The sequence below is a fragment of the Gymnogyps californianus genome, chromosome 16, assembly GCF_018139145.2.
Source record: "Gymnogyps californianus isolate 813 chromosome 16, ASM1813914v2, whole genome shotgun sequence".
NCBI lineage: Eukaryota > Metazoa > Chordata > Aves > Accipitriformes > Cathartidae > Gymnogyps > Gymnogyps californianus.
The window spans coordinates 270887-291618 of NC_059486.1; the positions used below are offsets into that span (position 1 = coordinate 270887).

At 55.7% G+C, this 20732-nt stretch overlaps 2 protein-coding genes across 2 annotated transcripts in view; both read right to left on the reverse strand.

Moving 5' to 3' along the window:
* The window catches only part of POLE (DNA polymerase epsilon, catalytic subunit), a 32174-nt gene extending 25017 nt beyond the window's left edge, over positions 1–7157 (reverse strand). Inside the window, exons 1-13 of the mRNA XM_050906864.1 lie at positions 7131–7157; positions 6055–6225; positions 5807–5887; positions 5691–5735; positions 5449–5541; positions 4711–4865; positions 3651–3792; positions 3243–3323; positions 2855–2962; positions 2309–2419; positions 1912–1997; positions 1217–1336; positions 282–414 (exon numbers count right to left, since the gene is read on the reverse strand). Coding sequence (XP_050762821.1) covers positions 282–414; positions 1217–1336; positions 1912–1997; positions 2309–2419; positions 2855–2962; positions 3243–3323; positions 3651–3792; positions 4711–4865; positions 5449–5541; positions 5691–5735; positions 5807–5887; positions 6055–6225; positions 7131–7157 — 1353 coding nt within the window. The remainder of the gene's footprint in view (positions 1–281; positions 415–1216; positions 1337–1911; positions 1998–2308; positions 2420–2854; positions 2963–3242; positions 3324–3650; positions 3793–4710; positions 4866–5448; positions 5542–5690; positions 5736–5806; positions 5888–6054; positions 6226–7130) is intronic.
* A 620-nt stretch (positions 7158–7777) lies between these two features.
* Positions 7778–19344, reverse strand: CARD8 (caspase recruitment domain family member 8). The gene is made up of 11 exons (XM_050906427.1): positions 19314–19344; positions 18497–18535; positions 18137–18213; positions 17677–17742; positions 16720–16781; positions 16416–16636; positions 14839–15098; positions 14103–14228; positions 11863–12007; positions 10999–11040; positions 7778–9390 (listed from the first exon to the last, which is right to left on the reverse strand). Exons 3-11 carry the CDS (start codon positions 18185–18187, stop codon positions 9131–9133), a joined length of 1233 nt encoding a protein of 410 aa, XP_050762384.1. The 5' UTR covers positions 18188–18213; positions 18497–18535; positions 19314–19344; the 3' UTR covers positions 7778–9130.
* Between the last annotated feature and the right edge of the window lie 1388 nt (positions 19345–20732).

Genomic DNA, 20732 nt, shown 5'->3' on the forward strand with positions numbered 1-20732 from the left:
GGTGCCTGCCACCGCACACTGATGTAAATTAATACAGAAAATACACAGTGCAATGCCAGTGCTAGAACCACTTCAAAGAAATTCTGTTCTTTCTCCTCACAAGCTCAAGGGCTTCTAAGGCATCGGCAATTTGGGGAGACAGATTGAGTTCTTTTCTCAAAACTCACTGCATTAAGCAAAAACATTTTGTAACACTTTAACGCAAAGATTCAATCATATTGCAGCTGCTCTAGGCTTGTTTTCCAGTTGCTTAGAGGAGATACAGCACAGGGAGGGAATACCTGTGGCTCCTCCGTAGCCATCCGGCACATCTCTTCAGGGTCCAGCTCCACTGGATCGTAACCCAGTTTTGCTTTAGCTGCTGCTTTCAGGTTGTGACTTCCCACTGGGAGGTAACTGTCTCTCTTCACCCACCTGGACAGAATCATGAAAATACCAGTTTGTGCAGAGAAACCAGCCCTGCCCTTCAAAAAGGGGCTCAGGCTTGCAAACGGGACCTCGACTGCAAAGGGGACCTCTCACTGAGGACAGCCAAGAGCCGAGCATCCAAGTGCAGTGGAGTAAGAGGCTGCCCAGCTTTAGATATCCTGCATCTCTACCAATGCACTTAAATCCCAACCAGGACAAACCCCACTATCCATACCCCCACCACTGCTCAGAATTACCACCTTCCAACTCCCTCAGTGGCTTTAAGATAAACATTTAACCACTGGAAGAGACACCACCAGGACTGCAAGGACAACCAGCCACTCTCCAAAGTCCAGACACTGTGGAGGAAACCCACATAAAAACCCCAACTTCTCTCTCTCTCCCATGCGTGCACAATGTGTCCTTTCCTTTTCTGGCTGTGCCAGGAGGCTGTCGCGTTAGGATACGGTCCCTTCCCCACTCCAGTGGCCTGATCTTATCCCACCCTTTCTCCGCTCCCCCAAATCAGACCTCAAACACGTGAGGACAGCCACCAGCAGGCTGCAGGGAGAGAGACAGCCCTGATAGCCCTTCATGGGGAAGGCTTGGCAGCTTCTGCGGTATGCAGAGTGCCAAGGGGAAGCAGCACAGTCAAAGAAATGGACTATCATGCCAGCCTAGGGAGGTGTGACACACGAAAGCTTCCAACAGAGAGGAGGAGGACAGTATTCAAATACAACTGTAGGTATTTTATATAAATTCAAGAGATAAAGACGCAGTTATATGGTAGAGGGGCAGCATTTGGTACCTTAGACAGTCCATGTGGATGCACTGGGATGCTTTGTACTCTCCCTGGCTGTCCTTCTGAAACCCAATTTCCTGATACATATTAATTCCATGAGCTGCTGCTCTTGCTTCCACAAAGGGCCTGGGGAAAGAGGCAAGGTGAAGAGAAGGAACAGAATAGCCATTTCCCTTCGTCTCCAACAATCGTTTCACAACTGCTTTGTTACAAACTACCTAAAGAATCTTCCTTGCAGATATCTGTGATATCTGGCCACGGGGAAAACTTCCTGCAGGACAGAACTGCAGCACGACTGAAGAGGCAAAGCTGCAGGCTTACATCCTGCACCAGGAGGTGGAGGCACATGGTCCCTCTCCCCTTGCTTCCGAAGGCTTGCCTGCGCCCCACTCCCTGGTATCCTCCAGCTCTCTTTTGACCCTCTCCCTGCTCTCCCAAGACTGGGCTCATCCATACACCGAGACTGCCACACTGACAAGGGTTTAAAGCAGCTCAGCCAAGCGGGTGGGACTCTACAGAAGCTCATACTTCCAAGCCAACAACCACAGGATTTGGTGAGGTGCTCAAACTGGCCAGACAGTTGGCATGGATCACACACTATCACCACTGTGTGAGCTACGGAAGGACGCGAGGCTGGTACCTGACCCTGCCCCACAGCTCAGGTGACACCTTTCCAGCTTAGTTTTCATTCCTGATCTTACCAGTCAAAGAAGTCTCCATTGTATGTGACAATGATGGTGGGTTTGGTCTCCTGGACATGTTCAAACCACCTCTGGATTAAATGAGCCTAGGATGAAACGGAAGAGTAGAAAAGATATATATAAATATTTATAAAAGATATATATAAATATATATAGTGAGTAACTTCATCTCCTCCACGGCGAGGTGGTGGATACCATACAGTTTACTCCACCCTTCCCCTCTCCTCCCCACTTCGCCCAAACCTGACCCCTCTTACCCTTATTACCAAGAAATGAAAGCATTTCCAGCCCTGCCGGACCCACCACATTCCCCAGCGAGGCAGCCTACCAAGCGATTCACTCTTTGGCCAACAAGAGCCCCATGAAGGTAAAAAGTCTGCTGGCAGAACTGACTTACTTCATCTGGTTCATTAAAGACACAAAATGGACCTTCATACTCCGGCTTGGGTGTAAACTCAAAGTCTTCAATGTCCTCAGAGACTATCTCCCTGTTTGTGATCAGGTAGCCCTAGGGAGGTGACAAGGAGGCAGTTAGGAGGACTTGGCTTGCATGCAACTTGAAAATGCTGCCCAAACAATGGGATGTTTTCTTCTTGAAAGCTAGAGCTTCTGTCAAGGTCGAACAACTCTTTGGGAGTCATCTGCTGAACCATCGCTGGCCATCGGCTAAGGAGGCCACGGGGAGACAACGTGGGACAGCAGAGTTGTCCCTGTGCTCTCCACGTTACTACTGCTCCTTCAGAGGAGCACCAGCAACCTGAGCTGGGTACCACGAAACTAAATCTCTCATGCATCATTCAGACTTTAATTTCATTTCCATAGCCACACACCAAGCAGCCAGCAGCAAGGCAAGCCTGAAGCAAGCTGGATTGGAGGCGAAACGCTGGCCTGCTCCCTGGCGTCGCTGCTGGAGCATGGAGGAAACCACTCTGCTGTCCCTTACCTGCCCATCAATCATGTAGGAGATCATCATGATCTGGTCTGTCTCCGCATCGGGAAACTTCAAAGGGAGTTTGGTAGTTTCAATGTCAAAGGCGAGAACGACAGGATCCTGAGCGGGACCAAATCCATTAGAAAATATTCTAAAGCTGACTTGAAGTTAAAAAGCGATTCCCATTAAGCCCAGTGCTAGCCCAGCAAGTGAACCAGACCCTCCCCAGCAATCATTTTACCGCTTTATCAACCCAAAAATCACTACCCAAGCCCAGAAACAAAGCTTTCCCCCTGCACACCACGGTGTGACACTGGCAGCGGATCGGAAACCAGCCCCTCGGGGCGGACACAGCAGCCGTGCACCTGGACAGACTGACGCCTGCCTGACCAACACTCACTGGTCGCTCCACAAGGTCGTCTCGGCGGGTGATTTCGGGGGGGTAGGTGCTGCCCCGGTATCGCACGTTGTACCAGTGAGCCTGTCGAGAGAGGAGGGCGGGCAGTGCTTTACTGCGGGGCCAGCTCCCTTGCATCACGTCTGTTCGGCTGCTGGGGACAGCTGCGCAAATTAAATGCAGCCCAGAAGAAAGGCTCAAACTGTGGTTGTGCATCAAACATTGAACTTTTCTGCGTGTCATTAACTAAGGAGAAGGCCCAGCAGTACGGGACTAAGCTTTACACATGAACTCATCACCACTGACACCTTTGCAAAGGTCCTGGAGAGAAAACGTTTCTGCCCTGCCTGCGCTTCAGGAGTACGGCAGCAGGAAAGCGAAGCTCTTCCAGCTTCCCTATTCCTTACTTACCACGTGGATCTTCAGGTCAATGGAGAGGCGAACATGGTAGGGTACGTCGTACTCCCGCATATCCACAATGTTGTCCATCTGGTTGGCAACCTTTCTGGAGGCCCCTTCCTCATCCGTGCTCAGGCTGCCTCCGCTCAGAGCGCTGCAAGGAGCAGAGCGAAGCAGCCGCCTTACCTGAGTGCACATCTCCGCAGGCTCGGCTGCGAGGGACAGCCATGCGGCACCGGTGACACCCGGCAGCAGGAGTCAGGGACAGGAGAGGAGAGAACGGGAAACGCTTCCCCGCCATGCAACCACCCTCTGCTTGCAGAGGCGTCCCCGGGCCGGACAGCACGTGCAGTCCCATCGCTCCTGTCTAAATTCACCTTTTCTCACATTTGTAAGCTGTGTCTGCTCAGAGGCACAGGCAGACAAAACCCACACGTGCCTGTATAATGAACGGTTCTTACGGCATTGGATTTATAAGTATGGTAACGAGTCTAAGCATAACAAGGCAACCTGGGAACCACTTCGAACAGGGACAGTACCCCTTCCAGGTGAGCAGGGAGCACTCATCTCGCTTGACTCTTCTTCCTCAAGTTTCAACTGAAATCAGACTTCAGGGCCAGGAAACCAAAGAGAGGGGCGAATTTTTCACGTGTATATTCTGGTTGACTTTAAAAACAAAGTTTCTTATTTTTTTTCTGTCTGCAGCTGTGTTTCCAATCTTGTTTACAAGTGCCTGGCTTTTTATTCAGATAGAAAACGTTTGTTGGGTTCTTTTCCCCCTTTAGTCACAGCTAGAAGTAAGGTTGCCCAGGATTCTTTCTCGGGGGACAGGGAATCTATTTGACTGGCAGACAGAGGTACCACCACAGCACATCACGTCCCAGAGGCTCTGAGGCCTCTTGATGTGCAGCACTGAGCTGGAAGAACCACCTTGGAAATGGGTGGCAGAGAGGCATAGCTGGGGTCAGACCCCAGGCAGGACACCACCTCTCTGAGGACAGCTAAGAAATAATCAAGGGAGCCTAATTATTAACACAAGGGACCAACCGGCCACCCTAAGGAGAGCTCCCACCTCGACAACATGGCCGTGTAGACATCGCTCGCCTGGTCTCGCTCTCTGTTTTTCCTCACGGCAGGAGAGATCTCCTTCCTCACCTTCACCAAGTCATCCACCGTGTTGAAGGACAGCTTGATGTAGTTCCTCTTCAGGCCCACCAAGTGGTTTGGCTGCAAAGCAGCAAGACAATGCTAACTCAGGGGGGATGAGTACTGAGGGATGGCCACCATAAGAGAGGGTGGGGAAGGCAGACCAGACTGATGCAGGTGGAAGAATTGGCCAAAAAAGAGATGCCAATGGGTGGGAGAGTCAAGCACCGAGAAGAGGCTCAGGTGGTCACGTCAGGGAAGAGCGCAAGAGCCGCACAGCAAGGGCCCAGCCAGCCCTGCTGCCCGCGCAGGCAGGACCACAAGCGCGATTCACCCGGGGAAGAGGAGGAAGAGCAGGTCAAGCATGAGCAGCATCCCCCTCCCACAGTACCCTCTCCTCCTCCAATTGTTCTTTAAGTCCTGCAATTAAACATCTTGAACACGCTGTGAAACAGCTGACGTGCTCAAGGAGAGGAATGTAATTACTACCGATAAGCAGCCATAACTAACCCGTTTCTGCTAGGCACCACAAGCAGCACTAGGAGACTGAAGTCAAGCACACTGTTTCCCTTCACTACTCAGTCCCTTCCTACTTCACTAGACCTGTACAAGGTCCAAAAAAAACCCCGCTACTCAAGAGCACAGAGAGCAGAGGAACACAGACCAGGTCTAAGTCTTCTTTGGGGATAGTTTCCAGCTTTGCAATCTTCCCTTGGAACTTCTTGGAGAGGAAGGAGGACACTTCTCGCTCGCAGCCCTGCCGAGAGACCCTGGGGCTGAGCAGCGCGGCTCTGTCCCTCAGGAGAAGACCATCCCAAAGCAGGATGCCCAGGAGGTCTTGAGCTCCCCAGGGACCTACTGTCCCCTTCCCTGGTGACTTCAGCCCTCCCAGGGTCCCCTCCTCACCTTCTGGGTGGCGATGTAGAAGTAGGGCTTGTAGGGCAAGGCCACCTAGGAGAGAGCAGACGGGTGACAGCGGTGGGTGGGACCCTGCGCCCCGCCCGGCCCCCCCGGGGACCCACCTTGAAGCGGCTCCCATCCTCCTGGATGAAGTAGTAGTCCACAGCGCTCACCGACCGCCGGTCCTCGTCCAGCACCTCTGTCTGCCCACGGGCACCATGGACTCAGCGGGGTCCCTCCATGGGACCCCACCTGGGCCCTACCGGGGGCCTCCCCGTGGGACCCCTCACCGGACCCTACCGGGCCTCCCCGTGGGACCCCCCCGTGCCCCATCGGTTGCCTGCTCGCCCCTCGCCCCGCCGGTCCGTACCGGGTGCATGTTGATGAGCCAGCCCGTCCGCTCGCCGGGCTCCGCTGGCCGCTCAAAGCCGAACAGCGCGTCCAGCCGGTCCGTGCGCTGCGATCGCTCCAGGCGCTTGAGAGCGGACAGCGCGGGGCCATCGTCCCTGCCGGGCGCCGCGCCGTCAGCCCCCGCCGCCGGCTCCCGGGGCCCGCCCGCCCGCCGCCCCACCGCGCTCCCTCGGGGTCCCCGCCGCCGCCGCCCCGGCTCGGCCCGCCGCCCGCCGCGCCGCAGCACCATCCCCGCCCGGCCCGGCCCGCCGCCGCGGAAGGAATTTCCCGCGCTGCGCCCGGTTCCCGCGAGAGCGAACCCCCCCCCTTTCCCCGCCACGCCCCGCCCCGCGGCGAGAGCGCCAGTCAGAGAGCGGCCCCGCCTCCCCCGCGGGCACCTCCCGCCAATGCCGGATGGAGCGCCCCGGCACGCCCCGCCCCGCCCCCGTCGCGCCCCGCCTCCCGCCGCGCTCTGCCCGCCCAGCTGCCATCGCCGGTGCTGCCCGTTGCGGGCCCGGCCGGCAGCCCGGGCGGGAGGCGGCTCCTCCGCTGCTCGGGCAAAGCGGGTGCTGCGGGGCCGCAGCGAAGGCAGCCTGCTGCCCGCTCCTGGCTGCATCACTGAGCGCCCCTGGGTCGGCCGAGGCATGACTGAGGGTTTCTCCCGCAGCCCGAGAGGTGGAAGGGCGGTGCGGCGCACGGTGCGTGTGCGCAGAGACATAACGGCGGGGCCGTCTTCGGCACCGCCCGCCGGGATCCCCCTGCCCGGCCGCTGGAGCCCAGGGAGCTGGGGTCCCTGCCCAGGCTGGGGGATGCGGCTGCCGCTTTCCCCTTTGTGGATTCAACCAGCGGCGAAGCTGGGCACGTGTCCCAGGGACACACGCGTGGACACGCAGACACAGGACACACAGACGGCCACAGGCAAGGCGCTGCCGTCATCAGCACCCACGCGCAGGACCCACATCACACGCCAGCCCCGTCCCTCCTCCTCTGGGGTGGCAGAGGCGGGAGGTCACTAGTGCAGGCGCACGCACACTCGGGGTTCACAAGCACACGCACACTCGTGGGTCCCCCAAGCACCGGCATGGCCCTTCTGTCCCCCTGGCACCCCTGCCTGGACCCCAGCCCTCAGACCCACCCCACAGGTCCTTGACTCACCAGCTGGTCCACCTTGAATTTTGCTGGTGAATGCACAGGCACACACACCCGGTTTGGGGGGGATACTCTCGCCCCCCCCACCAGACACACAGGCTGTGACACACAGTCCAGCTCCAGCTGCACGGAACCCCTCATTCACCTCACACTGGTCCCCCCCAGTAGCTAGTTTTGGGGACACCATTCCCACCGCACAGCTGGAGGTTAAAGACCCCCACTCACTCCAGTAGCTGCACTGGGACCCCGCTCACTCCAGTAGGTGACACCAAATCCCCTGACAGGTCTCACCCGTAGCTGGCACTTGGTCCTTGCAGCACACACTCCCACGGGACAGAGAGTGAGGTGACGCAGAGAAATAGTTAAGAATATATTTTAATATAATATTTATATAAATATAAAAAGACAGGACAAACTGTGGTCACGAGGCACAGGGCTCAGCCAAACTGGCCCCGGTTTACACCCAAGTGGTCCCTTTTATAGCCCTGTCTGCCTCCCCCGGCTTTCTTCCTCCTGGTTCCCCTTCCCGTCCCCACGGGCCCATTCCCGCACGCCCCCCAGCCCGTGTGTGGGGTCCCCCTGGTTCACACGCTCAGCACCTGCAAAGCCCAGGCTGATCCTCCTGGAAGGGCCAGCCCCAGTGTGGCTTCTGGATAGCCCACGAATTAGCGTGAGCGGCGATGTCTGGTCCCCTTCGCTGCCTCCCTTGTCATCTGGCGGTCAGGTCTGCGTCCCTGCGTGGTCTTGTTCCCAGCTTCCTCCTTTTCGTATTATCCCTGGTTGCATTGAAGGTCCCCAACCCTTAATGGAGCAGAGACACACTCTAGCATGTTTCAGCAGCGATGTGCTCTCCAGGCGTTCAAGAGAAGGAATAAATATAATACTTTCTGAAGCAATACTTAAGGCAGCAGTCTCATTTCCACCCCACAAAGCCATGGAGCGTGTGGTGGGGATCATTTCACTCGACACTCCCTGGAAGCTCCTTTGAAGCACTTAGGCAAGTCTGAATTTCACCTGAGCTTGATCCAAAAAAACCTCTTCTTAGATACTGGACACCAGAGCAGACTGCTCCTGCCCTGACTGGTGTGTTGAACCGCAGGAGGATGCCATCAGTGAAGGCATCCACATGATCCAGAAAGGAACTGACTTTATGGATGCAAAGAATGTAATTAAAAAATAATCTGCTGGCTTTTTTTTGAACGTAAAGCAGCTGCTATTGAGTCAGACTTTCCCTGAAGATGCATGAACCTGTATCTCTTATCTTTGCTATTTTTTGTGGCTTCTTTGGGAGGGGCTCCTTCACATGGCTGCTGTGGGGGTCAGGATGCTTGTTTGCTCCTTCAGTGAATTTTGGTCATTTGGGTAAACTAGGCTGGAGGGAAACGAGGGGAAGGTTTGACGTTGATATGGGTTCGCATCAACATCTATGGCTTGCTGTGGCTTGTGCATGAGAACAAACCTCTGCAGAGAGCTCTGCGTGGTCAAGCAGCTCCCCTCCTCCAGCCGTGAGAGGAGCCCATGGACACTGAGGACGGGGAGGCTGAGCTGGAGGTACCTGTTGTGATGGGAGCTCCTCTGCTAGCAGCTGCCTGCAGCTTCTGGAGAGGCAGAGGCCCTGTCTCAGGGAGGCAGACAGGTCCGAGGTTTTGGCACTGGATTGGGAACCAATGTCTCTTGTTCCAGCAGGTTCTCACCAGTGGCCAGTGTGACACTGGTCATCCACTGCTGGCAACCAAGTCAGCCAAGCAAGGCAGGCCTGAGACCGGGCAGTTCAGAAGGCTTATTGCTGCTTTGCACCATGGATTTTGCATTGAAATGTCAGGACTCAGGTGCTGGTAAACCAGACTGCCCTTCCGTTGCTCCCGTAAGCTGAGCAATGGGAGGAAAAGCAGTCTGCTTTCCCAGGCCTAGCTGGACTGCAGGTCTGCGATGAGGTACGGGTCTTTGATCTGGAGGATCCGGTAGAGCTGTTCCTGGGCCTTCAGCCCTTTCTTCTCAGCTAGCTCCAGCAAAATTCGGTTCTTCCTTTGACTCGTATCTTGACCTTGCACCTCCTCTTCTTCATCGCTGTTGATGACGTTTGCATTCCGTAAGTATAGCAGGATGGTGGAAAGCTGCCTCATCCTGGAGCAAAGCTCGGTCTTGTGCTTCCTCATGAAGGCTGCGGCTGGCAGACACCAAGCCCATGTTACTGTGCTGCACGCAGCCAGGCAGCCGCAGGCGAGTGCCACGCTGCGGTACGTGGCATCCTAAGCCAGCGGACACCATGGCTGCGCACCCTGTCCCACAGCCACGTGTCTCCATCCCTCCACCAAAAAGGATGGGCACCTGCTGCGCCAGTGGTGGGAGCACTGGAAGGAGGGCAAGGAGGGGGGCAGGAACGTGAAGTCAGAGCTGGGGGAGGTGAGGTTGGTGGCAGCCCCCATCAGCTGCCAGCAACTGTCCCCTCTGGGATTCCTGTCCCCTGCCCTGCACGGTGAGGAGCTCCTAACTCAGAGCACAGGCCGCTCAAAGCTCTGAAGTCTCACAGGACTGCAAGCGGTTTGTAAAGAAACAGAGCCTGGAAAGGCAGCCGACGCCAGCGGGGTGCTGAGCAAGCCACGGGTCAGTGCAGTGGGCAGCGCTGCCCGGCTTCTCCTCCTATGCGAGGCTGAAGTGGGCACCCAGATGGGCATCTCCTTGTAGAATCACAGCATGGTTTGGGTTGAAAGGAACTTTTAAAGATCACCTAGTCCAACCCCCCTGCCATGGGCAGGGTCATCTTTCACCACATCAGGTTGCTCAAAGCCCCATCCAGCCTGACCTTGAACACTTCCAATGATGGGGCATCCACAACTTCTCTGAGCAACCTGTGCCAGTGCCTCACCACCCTCAGCATAAAAAGTGTCGTCTTTACATCCAATCTAAACCTGCCCCCTTCCAGTTTAAAACCATTGCCCCTTGTCCTGTCCTTGCTCTTGTCTGCCACCCCACTCTCCTGGTGCTCTCGGGCAGGTTGTAGGCCAGTGTGGTGACTCCACATTCATGGCAAGGAAAAAGAATAACGCTGAAATGTCCAAATTTGTGTCTATCTGAGCCAGGCCTGTCTGCCTCAACCTGTGGCTTAGCTGCCTGGGTGTCCTCTTGGATCTGGCCTTTCACCAGTAAGACGAGATGCAAGAGGTAATGATGAAGTGTTGTGGCCCTGGAGAAATTCGGCTGGGATAATACCTGCAAAACTGCTGGGGCAGCATGTTGTTGTTACTGTATTTGAAGCAAGTGGAAAGCAAAGCCCCTTGGTCAGAAACTCCTGGAGCTGCTGTAAAGGTGGCCCTGCCGTCCCCTCTGCCAATGCCTGGTTGCAGGGTCCTTCCCAGGGCCGTCACTCCCACCGAAAACGCTCCCGTTTGGCACAGGGGCTGTCAGCCCCCGAGCTGGCTGTATGGCATGTAGCAGCTGTACCACTTACTAGAACTCCAATGAAATATTATTTATGGACCGTGAACTGTACTAGCTGCAGCTCATTCTCTGTAGCAACAGCTTGTCTGTCCCCAAAGAAGGTAAACCAGTTTGGAGGGTCACCTGCACTGTGCCACTTTACCCACCAGCATGGCACAGAGCGTGCTGCCAGCAATGTGGGAATAAAAGCTTGAGGTTGCAGCTTTCAAGGCTTTTTGTCCAGAAACTATGATAAGGATGGGAAAAGAGGCTGATATCTGCTTTAAACCAGAGGATGGTAAGCGCCAAAGAAATAGATTCAGACTCTAGAAATGCAGCTCTGAAACATTGTACTGACCTGACAAGGTCTTGGAGACACGGTCAGGAAGACTAATATCACCTGAAAGAGAAAGGAGAGACATCACTGAAATGATGGTGCCTAATCTTCCACAACATCTTCCTGAGGTGCCTAATCCTCCACGAAGCCATTAGCCGTTCCTCCTATTGTTCCTGCCCATCTGTGGAGAACTCCATAAAAGGTCCTGGGCTTTGCACGGTTGTAGGTGTTACTTTTAGGGGGTGCTGGATTCGACTAACAGAGAAGGGGTCTCAAGGCACGCTGAGCACTACCATACCCTGCGCCTGCGAGATGCTGCTGCCCGCGGCTCCTCTGCCAAGCTTTCCCACAGAGGAACCCACGGGTGAGTGTTGCTACGTGAAGTTAGTGGCATGTGCGGTGGCTGCTGAGCCGACCCGGCAGCGGCTGGGCAGAGAGAACCAGAACCTGCCGCTCTGGAGCTGGGTGCACCTTAAGATGTTGATTTTCACGGAAATCTTGGTATTCTCCTTACCTCCTCTGCATGGCACAGTGGTTGCACTAGCACGTCCGTGGGTGTTTGTTACATTAATGGACTTCTAAAAATAAGTCAGATTTCTATGCAAACAGTAGCCAAGAGAACAGAGAGACACCGATAGTACTGTCATGCTCTCTTAAACTCCAGCACCTGAAACTCCACATTAAATCTGAAGGTCTGGTCTGCTGACACTGGGGTGTCCTTTCAGGCCCCTGTTCTTCAGTGGCCAACTGCTGCATACGCAGGGTTTGCTTTCCCTGCAGGACATGGGGACGACTGTGACCACAAAACGTGTGAGGTCTGCGTGGGTGGTGCACCTCTGCTGCTGCTAAGGTGAATGAGCCCCTGGATGGACCTGCTGTTCCTACCTGATCTCACTGACGCCCTCCAGATCACGGTGTCATTGCGTGTGTCTGTCATACAGAGCTCGATTTCCTCTGCCATGTTTCTGATGTAGATCTCGACAAAGAGCTGCTGTTCCTTCGGACTCTTGTAGTAAAACGGCAACTGTGCCTGTAAAGGTAAGAAGCAAGTTGAGTCTCTCTCACCGTGGGGAGCTGCAGTGAATTCACATACATCATCCTGTGTTTCCTGGCCATACCAGCAAGAGGAAAGACAAGGGAGGAAGATGCACACGTCAGGGCTCTGTTATGCTGCCAATATCACAAATTTTGGTTGGAAGGGACCTCTGGAGTGTCTTATCTGACCTACCTCTCAAAGATGGACCAATGTCAAGTCTAGATCTGCTCAGCCGGGGCTTTGTCTAGCTGAGTACTGAAAACCTCAAAGAGCAGAGATTCACCGCCTTCTAACCTTCTCTGATGGCTGCATCTCCACCGAGCGATAAAATTTTTCCTAACATTTGGCCTGAACTTCCCAGGTTACAACTTACGGCTTTTACCTGACACTGCTGAGAGCTTGGCTCTGTCATCTTTACAACTGCCCTTCAAGGCAGAGTGCCCAGTTACTACCTGGTCATTCCAGGAAGTGGGAAAACCAAACCCTACCTCGTGATTCACTTTAAGACTGTCTCTCAATTAAGCTGAAGGTTCTGGCTGTTTGGGGCTGCGCTCAGCTCAGTAGCAGGGTTGTAGCTGCAAGGGGGAATGATGAATAAGCTGGAGGGGAGGGATGCCATTCAGAAGAACCTGGAAAGGCTGGATAACTTAGCTGGCAGGAGGCTCATGCAATTTGGCAAAGGCAAACATAGAGTCCTACGTCTGGGATGGAGTAGCCCCACACCAGCCAAGAGCCTGGGCACAGGGTGGACACAAAGCAGCTTCTCAGGGAAGGACTCGGGAGTCCTGGTGGGCATGCAAGTTGAACAGGGGTCAGCAGTGTGCCCTGGCAGCAAAGCCTGCCCGCACCCCAGGCTGTATTAGCAAGACCACGGCCGGCACAGTGAGGTCAGGGATTCCTTCCCTCTGTCCAGCACTTGTGAGACCACATTTGGGCACTGGGTCCAGTTTGGGGCTTCCCAGTACAAGAAAACACAGACATCCTGGAGCAAGGCCAGCTCCAGGCTGGAGTGCACGATACGCAAGCAGAGGCAGAGGGAATTGGGTGTGTTCAACAGGGAGAACAGAAAGTCACGGGGAGAACTAATAACTGTCTTTAACTATGTGAAGGGGGACTAAAGAAAAGACAGAGCCAGCCTCCTGGAGGTGCACAGCGATGAGACGAGAGGCAACAGGCACAGGCTGCAGCAAGGGAAACTCCGATTAGATAATAGGGAAGAAAAATTACAATGAGGGTGTTACAACACTGGACTAGAGACCCAGAGAGGCTGTAGTATCTCCATCCTTGGAGATATTCAACCTTGACTGGACATGGCCTTGAGCACCCTGAGCTAACTTTAAAACTCGCACGCTTTGAGCAAGAGGTTGGACCAGAGACCTCCTGAGGTCCCATCCAACCTAAGTTTTTCTGGTTCCCTTTTCATGATTATGGTGCAGTGCAGACCCATGAAAGGAGATTTTCATAACCAGCCATGAACGTGCCATTGGACTGTCATCAGCTGCTCTCTGGATGTCACAAACTCCTGTGTAAAACAAGTAACCACAAGGACTAAATGGCCAAATCTTCCCAGATTTTTCCAGCCATTGTAATCTGGTTGCCACAGGGCATGGTGCCCAAAATCAGAAATCCTCAAACGGAGTTTCAATAGAGAAAGAAGCAACGTCACATCTTGGCAGAGAGCAAAAGTCTCTCTCCAGTCCTGCTCCTCAGCTGAAGGAAACTCACTGCAGAGGAAATGAAGATGAAGGACTTGGGACCACATCTGAGTCAACACCTCTGAAATTCCTTCTTGATATGCAGCTATGGTAAGTCCAACAAGTCCCACATTATGATTTCTGCCATAAGAAAAAACAAATGCAGCCCCTTTGGGGCTTTGGGGTGTGCTCCGTGCTCTTTCTGGGAATGTGTATCATGAAATATCTGCCACTTGTAACTAGTACAGCTCCCTGCACCTCTGAGTCATAGTAACACATATGCTCTGAGACATAGTAAGACAGATTCTGGCAGCAGAATATGGCCGAAGACAGAGACTTCTTGTATTTTCTATTTCACTGCAAAAAAAAAAAAAAAAGGGAACAATCCCACTTACTTCAGGTGTTATCACCACGGGATTTGTACTGGTCACCCGGTAAATGCAGCCGAAGAACAGAGGGTTGAATGGAGGAGGCTTGGGAATAAGCTTTGAATGCCAATTCATTTCTTGTTTTTCAACGGCCTGTAAACACCAAGCACCGCTTTTGAGAAAGGGGAAAAAAAGAGCTGTGAACTGGAGGTAGCCCTCAGAAAGTCAAGAAGAGACGAGACCGACCCAGTCAGTACAGACCGCTGAGTGTGTATTACAGGCAGGGCTGTGCTTCAGGGGCCAGGCAGCTCCCGCTTGGCACAGGCAGGAACCTACTGTGTGCAGGCAGGAGCACGGGCAGGGTAATGCACTGTCACTCTGTGAAAGAGGGTAATGGCTTGCACACAACAGGAGAAGGGCTGGCATGCAGCCACCTATTGCGGTGCCTGGCAGCAGCCAGGAAGTCCTCCTTCTGCTCCGTGTTGCAGAGCATCCTGTGCCACGGCTTCGCTCGTGCTGGGACGTGCCGTCCCAGCCAAAAACACGGAGGGCGCTTCCTGGAGGCATCTGTGAGAGAGGAGAGTAGGGAGAGGCAGGAGCAAGGATGCTGTCCTGCAGTGGGAGATGGGAGCGCAGGACCGTGTGTGAATCACTGGTGGCAGGAAAACCGGGAGGCATCTCTGCTTATCAAATCCAGTCCCTGCTACTGCAGCCACTCCAGATGTCATCCTTTTTTGACCCGGTCAAGCTCCCTCCATCTTACCTGCTTCACAGAGTTGTCATCTGGGATCAGGTAGAGGTGAAGAGTTGTATTTGCAGCACTGAGCTGCTGGAAGATCAGCACCAAGGAGTGCATAGGGAATGAACTTAAGGTTGAACGTATCCTCCTCCAAAGCACCCCAAGCAGTGAGAAGCTGGGATTCTCCAGGACAGCAGAGAAAGTGATCACTCTGGTCGGTCTCTCCAGGGTCATCTTCCCAGATTTAAAATGGGCAATGGAGCACAGACTGGTATTTACGTCTTCTGCAAGAGACAGCAAAGGCAACAAGGTTCTGTTTAGTTGTCCTGGCACCCTCTCAGGCTGCCTCCTTCTCTTTAAGGCTTTAGCAGCAGAAAGGAGACATGCGCCCACACACGATGACATGCTCTGCTTTAGGTCCCATGTGTGCCCGGGCTCTTGGGCTTCAGCAGGGAGTTGCAGCCTTTGGTAGTCTTCCTGCGGGCTCCGAAAACTGCAAATCTGAAGGTGGCAGCTTGGGACCGTGAACATTGTCAGACTGCACCCATGCAGCATCCTGCCTACAAGCACCGCACCACCACGTACCGGGGAGGCAGACGGCCGCTGAGTGACAAGTCACTGTGGTTTTTGATCACCAGAGCAGCCTGAACATCCTGAGGTGACATCCCTACAGATGACCGGGTCAGAGAGCTCTGCTGATGCCCAGTTACCCAGATTATCTCTGGAGCACACTTTGCTATTAACCTGAAAGATTAATATAATTACAGCATTTTGCTTAGCACAGCTATGTCAGTGAAGAGTGCGTAGAGCCACTTTTCGGCTGACATGGCTGTACTTGCCAGGCCCTGGGCACGAGACGGAGCCACACAATGAGAAACTCCTTTCGCAGCGTGCTCCAGGAAGAGTCCCTCGGCCAGCACACCCAGTGCCTGTGTCAGGGCCCCCAGCACAGGGCACTGGGACTCCTCTGCACGCTCTGCAGCCCAGCTGCGCGGGTGCTGATGCTCCTTCTCTCAGCGCTCGTTAAGAGCACCGCAGGGCAGAGGACCCAGATCCAAGCCTTGTGGCTCCTCATGTTGCCTGGGTGAAAATGGACAACTTCATTCCACTTATTCTTCTGCCTGGGACAGCTCTGACCTTCTGCATCCCACCTTGGGGTGGTCCAGCCTGTGGGTGGGTGCAGCTGGCCGGCTCCTGTCCTGGTGGAGCAGAGCAGGGATGGCCGTTGCCATCTACAGCTGCCATAGATGCAAAGAGCTGAGAAACTCTCTGGAGGAGCCTGGGGGCTGATCCGCAGCTGGGCTGGGGTAGTGCCCAGGGGGCATCACGGCAGCTGGGAGGAGAGCCTGGGCGAGGAGGGGCTGGTGGTGCAGAACGAGAGCTGGGGAAGGGACCACTACGAAGGCTTGGTAGAAAGTGAGAGAAGGATGAAGGACACCAAAGCAAAGCAGAGGAATACAAGAGAGTACAGGGGACCTCAAAGGGAAGGGAGAATTTGGCCGTGTCTGGAGAGATGTCTCCAAGGAGCTGGAGACGTCCCCGGCGGGGGACAGGCTGAGGGATGGTGGCTTGGGAGACCCAGGTCCCTGCGGCTGCTGTACCTGCCAGGCAGATGAAGTGGGGGAGACGCACCGCCTGCACGACCCCAGGCTGCACATTGATGTGGAAGAGGGGTCCGGCGGGCACCCATATTTCCTGGTCAGCCTTGCTCAGGTGCCTGGTCCAGGTGGCATATCTGTAGGTGATGGTCACTGGTGACTTCACCTCGAAGCTGAGGCCTGTGATGGAGCACTGGAAGATGCCTGCACCAGGGAGGTGAGCTCTGCAGGTGGAAGGGATGACAGGTTCATGCCACCTGGGACAGGGCTTTTGGAAGGTGCTCCCACCGCGCCCGACAGCTCTTACCGGTACATGGTGCGGTACTTCAAAAAGTCTTGGGTTATCTCCGGCATCACTACTGGAAGATCCTGCAAACCCAAATGCAGCCGGTTTGGGACTGAATGGGTGCTGCTTGCAGGAGGCGTGCTGGGATTTACAGTGAAGCACGATGCAGCTTGGCGTGGGAGCTCAGAGCCTCGCAAGCATCAGCAGGGGATCAGCAGCTGCTGCCTGGTGCCCAGAAAGGCATCACTCTCATCACTGAAGGGGCCAGAAAAATCATTGACTGGCAGCTCCTCTGCCCTGGGACCCGAAACAAGCACTGGCCATGTCTGAGGCTCATGACCCCTTTAATGCGGATCCCTGTAGCGGTGCCCAAGAGAAATCCTGTGTGCAGGCACAGCAAGGACAACCGAACACTTAGCCCCACTTGGGTAGATGCCACTGGGGTGGGGAAGGCATTGGTTAGTCCATGCACCCCTCACGCATCGGTAGGAAAGATAATGGGTGGACATGCAGAGCAGCTCCCGGAGCTCCAAACTACGTGTTTCACCCACCAATTTTTAGGATGTATTTTGCAAATGGGAATTCCAGATAGGAAAGTTTCTGCTTCCTGAGAGAGAAAATTTTGTTGGCTGCTGACTTTCTTGTGAGTAAAGCCTGGGCTGTTCCCTCTCTGCCATGGTGTATCAGCAGAGAGGACAGTGGCCACAGGCAGATGAAGTGTTTAGCAGCGAGAATAAATTTGGGATGCGAGCAAGTGGAATTTGTCTTCCCACAAACTTGAAAACTGGGGCAGCGCGTGCTGAGTTAGCATAGCAAAAGAGACTGGACTCTTCTGGAGGATGAAGAATTGCTGTGAATAACAGGTTTTGAAGGCTCACCCAACCTCCCAGGCAACAGCCAGCGTCAGTCCCCAGGCTCCCTGCTGTGCCATTTCATTTGGGTGCGACAGTGCCTTGCCAGGACCGGCAAAGCCCTTACCTCCCCCATGCAGCGCCGGCAATTTCCCTGCGGTGCTGAGCCCAGGTTCAGCCAGTGACAGCTCTTCTGCAGAGGGGAACATAGGGGAAAGCACTTGCAAGCTGTATTTCTCCCCTCCAGCCATGCTTGCCTGCTGGAGGCAGGAGGAGAGGACTTCTGAGAGCACGAGCAGCATGTCCAGCGTCAGATCTAGTGCTGGCCCTGCTCCCCACTCCTGCAGGGAGGAGCTGCACCCGCCTGGCCTGCCAGCAGGGTGAAGTCCCCCTCCTGGGACCGAGGGCAGCACCTGCCAGCTCCTGCCACCCGGCACGGTGCTGCGGTGGCAACAGGCAGCGCCAGACCCTCCATCCACAGAGCCGGCTGTGAGCCTGCGTGCTGCAGCCGTGCCTTCCTCCCCAGCCCCGTGGTGCTCCTCACTCAGGCACCCCAGCCTCAGGCATCGTGTCCTGCGAGACCTCACCTCTGCGCTCACCGAGTCCTCGTCTGTCAGAGATTTGTGAGGGACTTCCATCAGCTCCCCTATGACTAAGTCCGCGACTGGAACGAGAGGAAGACATTGTCACTTTTGCCTCATGTTTGGGAGAAGAAGCCATCCTCAAGCAGCCTTCGCCCAGCCTTCCCGATCCCGTTAGCTGCACTGGTCCCCTCGTGTACCACTGCATGCTCCCACATCTACTGCAACTTCCACATTCTCCTCCATGAATGGCGGCAGGGACATGCTCACCACCGTGCAGTGAGCTGAGGTCCTACCCTCACCACCGTGCAGCTCCACCAGCCCCGCTGCACCAGGTTGTCAGTGAGGACCAGGGCATGACCTTACCTGAAAATTTAGTTTTGACAGCTTCACTGCCAGCTCACACTGCAACAGCAACAGAAAGCAGAGGAGAGCTCAGGAGCCAGCTCATGTCCAGAGGAGTACCCCATCCTCTGCCCATCCTCTCCCTCTTCTTCACGCCTTTGCTATGAAACCTCTTCCTGCCAGTTTGTGCCCACTTGCACCAAGCTGCCAGGCACCAGGAATCCCACCCAGCTGCCCATCCCAGGAGGGCAGCGCACTGCCGGGCTCAGAACACACTCCCAGCCTCCGCCTCTCCATCCCTCCCCACTGCCATGCAGAGAGCAGATTTCTTGCTCAGCTTCCAGGAGCAGAGTCCTTCCTCTCCCTCCTGCCTTCCTCCTGCATAGGTGCATCCCTGGGCCCTCGCCTTCCTCCCACCTTCCAGTGCTCTGGCAGCTCCCTGGTGCTCACACAGCCGCAGCCGCCTTGCCCCTTCCCTCCTGCCTGTGGGGGCTCCTGCTTGCGGTCCTGGCCAGGGTCCCTCCTTGGGACACAGCCCAAGCTGCACCCACTCCCCCTCTCCCACCTCCAGACGGATCCTCACCCACCTCCCCCGGGCCACCCTGCGCTTACACGTTACTGTATGGTACAAAACGCAGTTGGGTGTGATTTCATAGTGTCACAGGGACAGGTCGTCCTCCATCTGCCTGCCATTGTAGAGCAGCCTTTCCCATTTTGGCAGTCAGGGAGGAGAACTGTGCGTTCAGCTTGGCCCTAAGCTCCCGCACGCTGTCACCCAGAGACACTGGCACCGCTAACGTTTTGTCCCGCAAGGTCTTAACGAAGACGCAGAACTCACCGGGGCTATCGGCCGCAGGCTTCTGCTCCGCCATGGCCTCTCTTTTAGCCATCCCGAAAGGTCCGAGGCTCCAGCTACCTCACTTCCTAAGAAACAGAAAGCACCAGGTGACGTCAGGGCTGACGCGCTATCAAAGCACCTTCGCGCCTCAGCTGAGCGCTCCTCCTCTTGCCTGCACCCGGCTTTCTCCCCTCCCTGCGTGGGCTCCCTCCCTGCCTGCACCAGACTTTCTCCCCTGGGCTGCTCCATTCGCACAACCTCTCTCCCTTGTTACCTTCCCTTTCCCCTTCTCCCCCACCCGGCTCCTCTTCTGGGATTTCCTTCCCAGGGGAAGGCAGGGCAGGGCTGTGCAGGCAAGGGCAGAGCTTTTTCCCAAGGGAACGGTGCAGCAGAGGCTTGGATCCAGCCCGGAAAGCAGGTCTGGGGGTGTCAGAGGGTGCCTTGCTGGGTTACAGGGCCACCCCAGCGCCTGCCCTTCACCCTCTCCCCAGCACATCCCTGCCCTCCCTTTCCTGCCAGCCCTGCGTGTGCCCGGCCTGGGCAGGACACTGGCTCTGCCAGCCCCAGGCTGCATAGGAGACCAGCCTGTCCCCGTCCCCGCTGCAGTGGTGGTGGTGGGTTAATTTGGGGGTGGTGAGAGGTGCAGGGCTGCGGGTTTTCATCTCCCTGACCCCTGCAGAGCTGGCAGGAGCAGAGAGTAGGCAGCACGGTGGGCAGCTGCCTGCCACGGCTGGCATGGCCCTGTCAGCCCCGCAGTGAGGCACTGCTGTCCCCCTCAGGGCAGACCTGCAGGCCCTGCCCCACAGCACCCACCACCCCCACCAGCAGTCCCAGGGTGGCTGAGCACCCTGCCATGCACCCCAGGGTGCCCAGGGCAGCCCAGGAGCCGGACAGGAGGGGCAGGACCTGCCGGCAATATTCAGGGCTCTCTGTGCTCTGGCAGAGGGGGAATGAGGACGTTTCAGTGACCGACCCTGTGGTCTAGGCAGTGCCCAACATGGGATTGGTGTCAGGGTGATGGATTCAGTGCCCAGAGCCCAAGGCTGCACTCCAAGAGACAGCGATGACAGGGGCACGCGCTGCCCAGCAGCTCTGCAGTATTTACAGGGAAGGGAGGACCCACAGCCATCCCTCAGGGCTGGGGCTGCCTGCACGCCCTGCTGTCACGGGTCCTTGCCCTGGCCCAGTCACCCTGTTGCAGGCAGAGCTGCATCTCCCGCTGTTCCCGGGGCAGCAGCGCTGCTGTTATCTCGCCGTCCCTCCCCTGGAGCAATGCGCTCAGCCCCGCAAGGTGCAGCGAAACAGCCCCAGATCTTGTACGCTTGTAGTGTCAGCCGAGCCTGACCACTCGGGGCCTGCCGACAGAGCTTGCTGTTGGGATAATTCCCTGCAAAGCGATTTAGCGACCCCTTCCAAGGC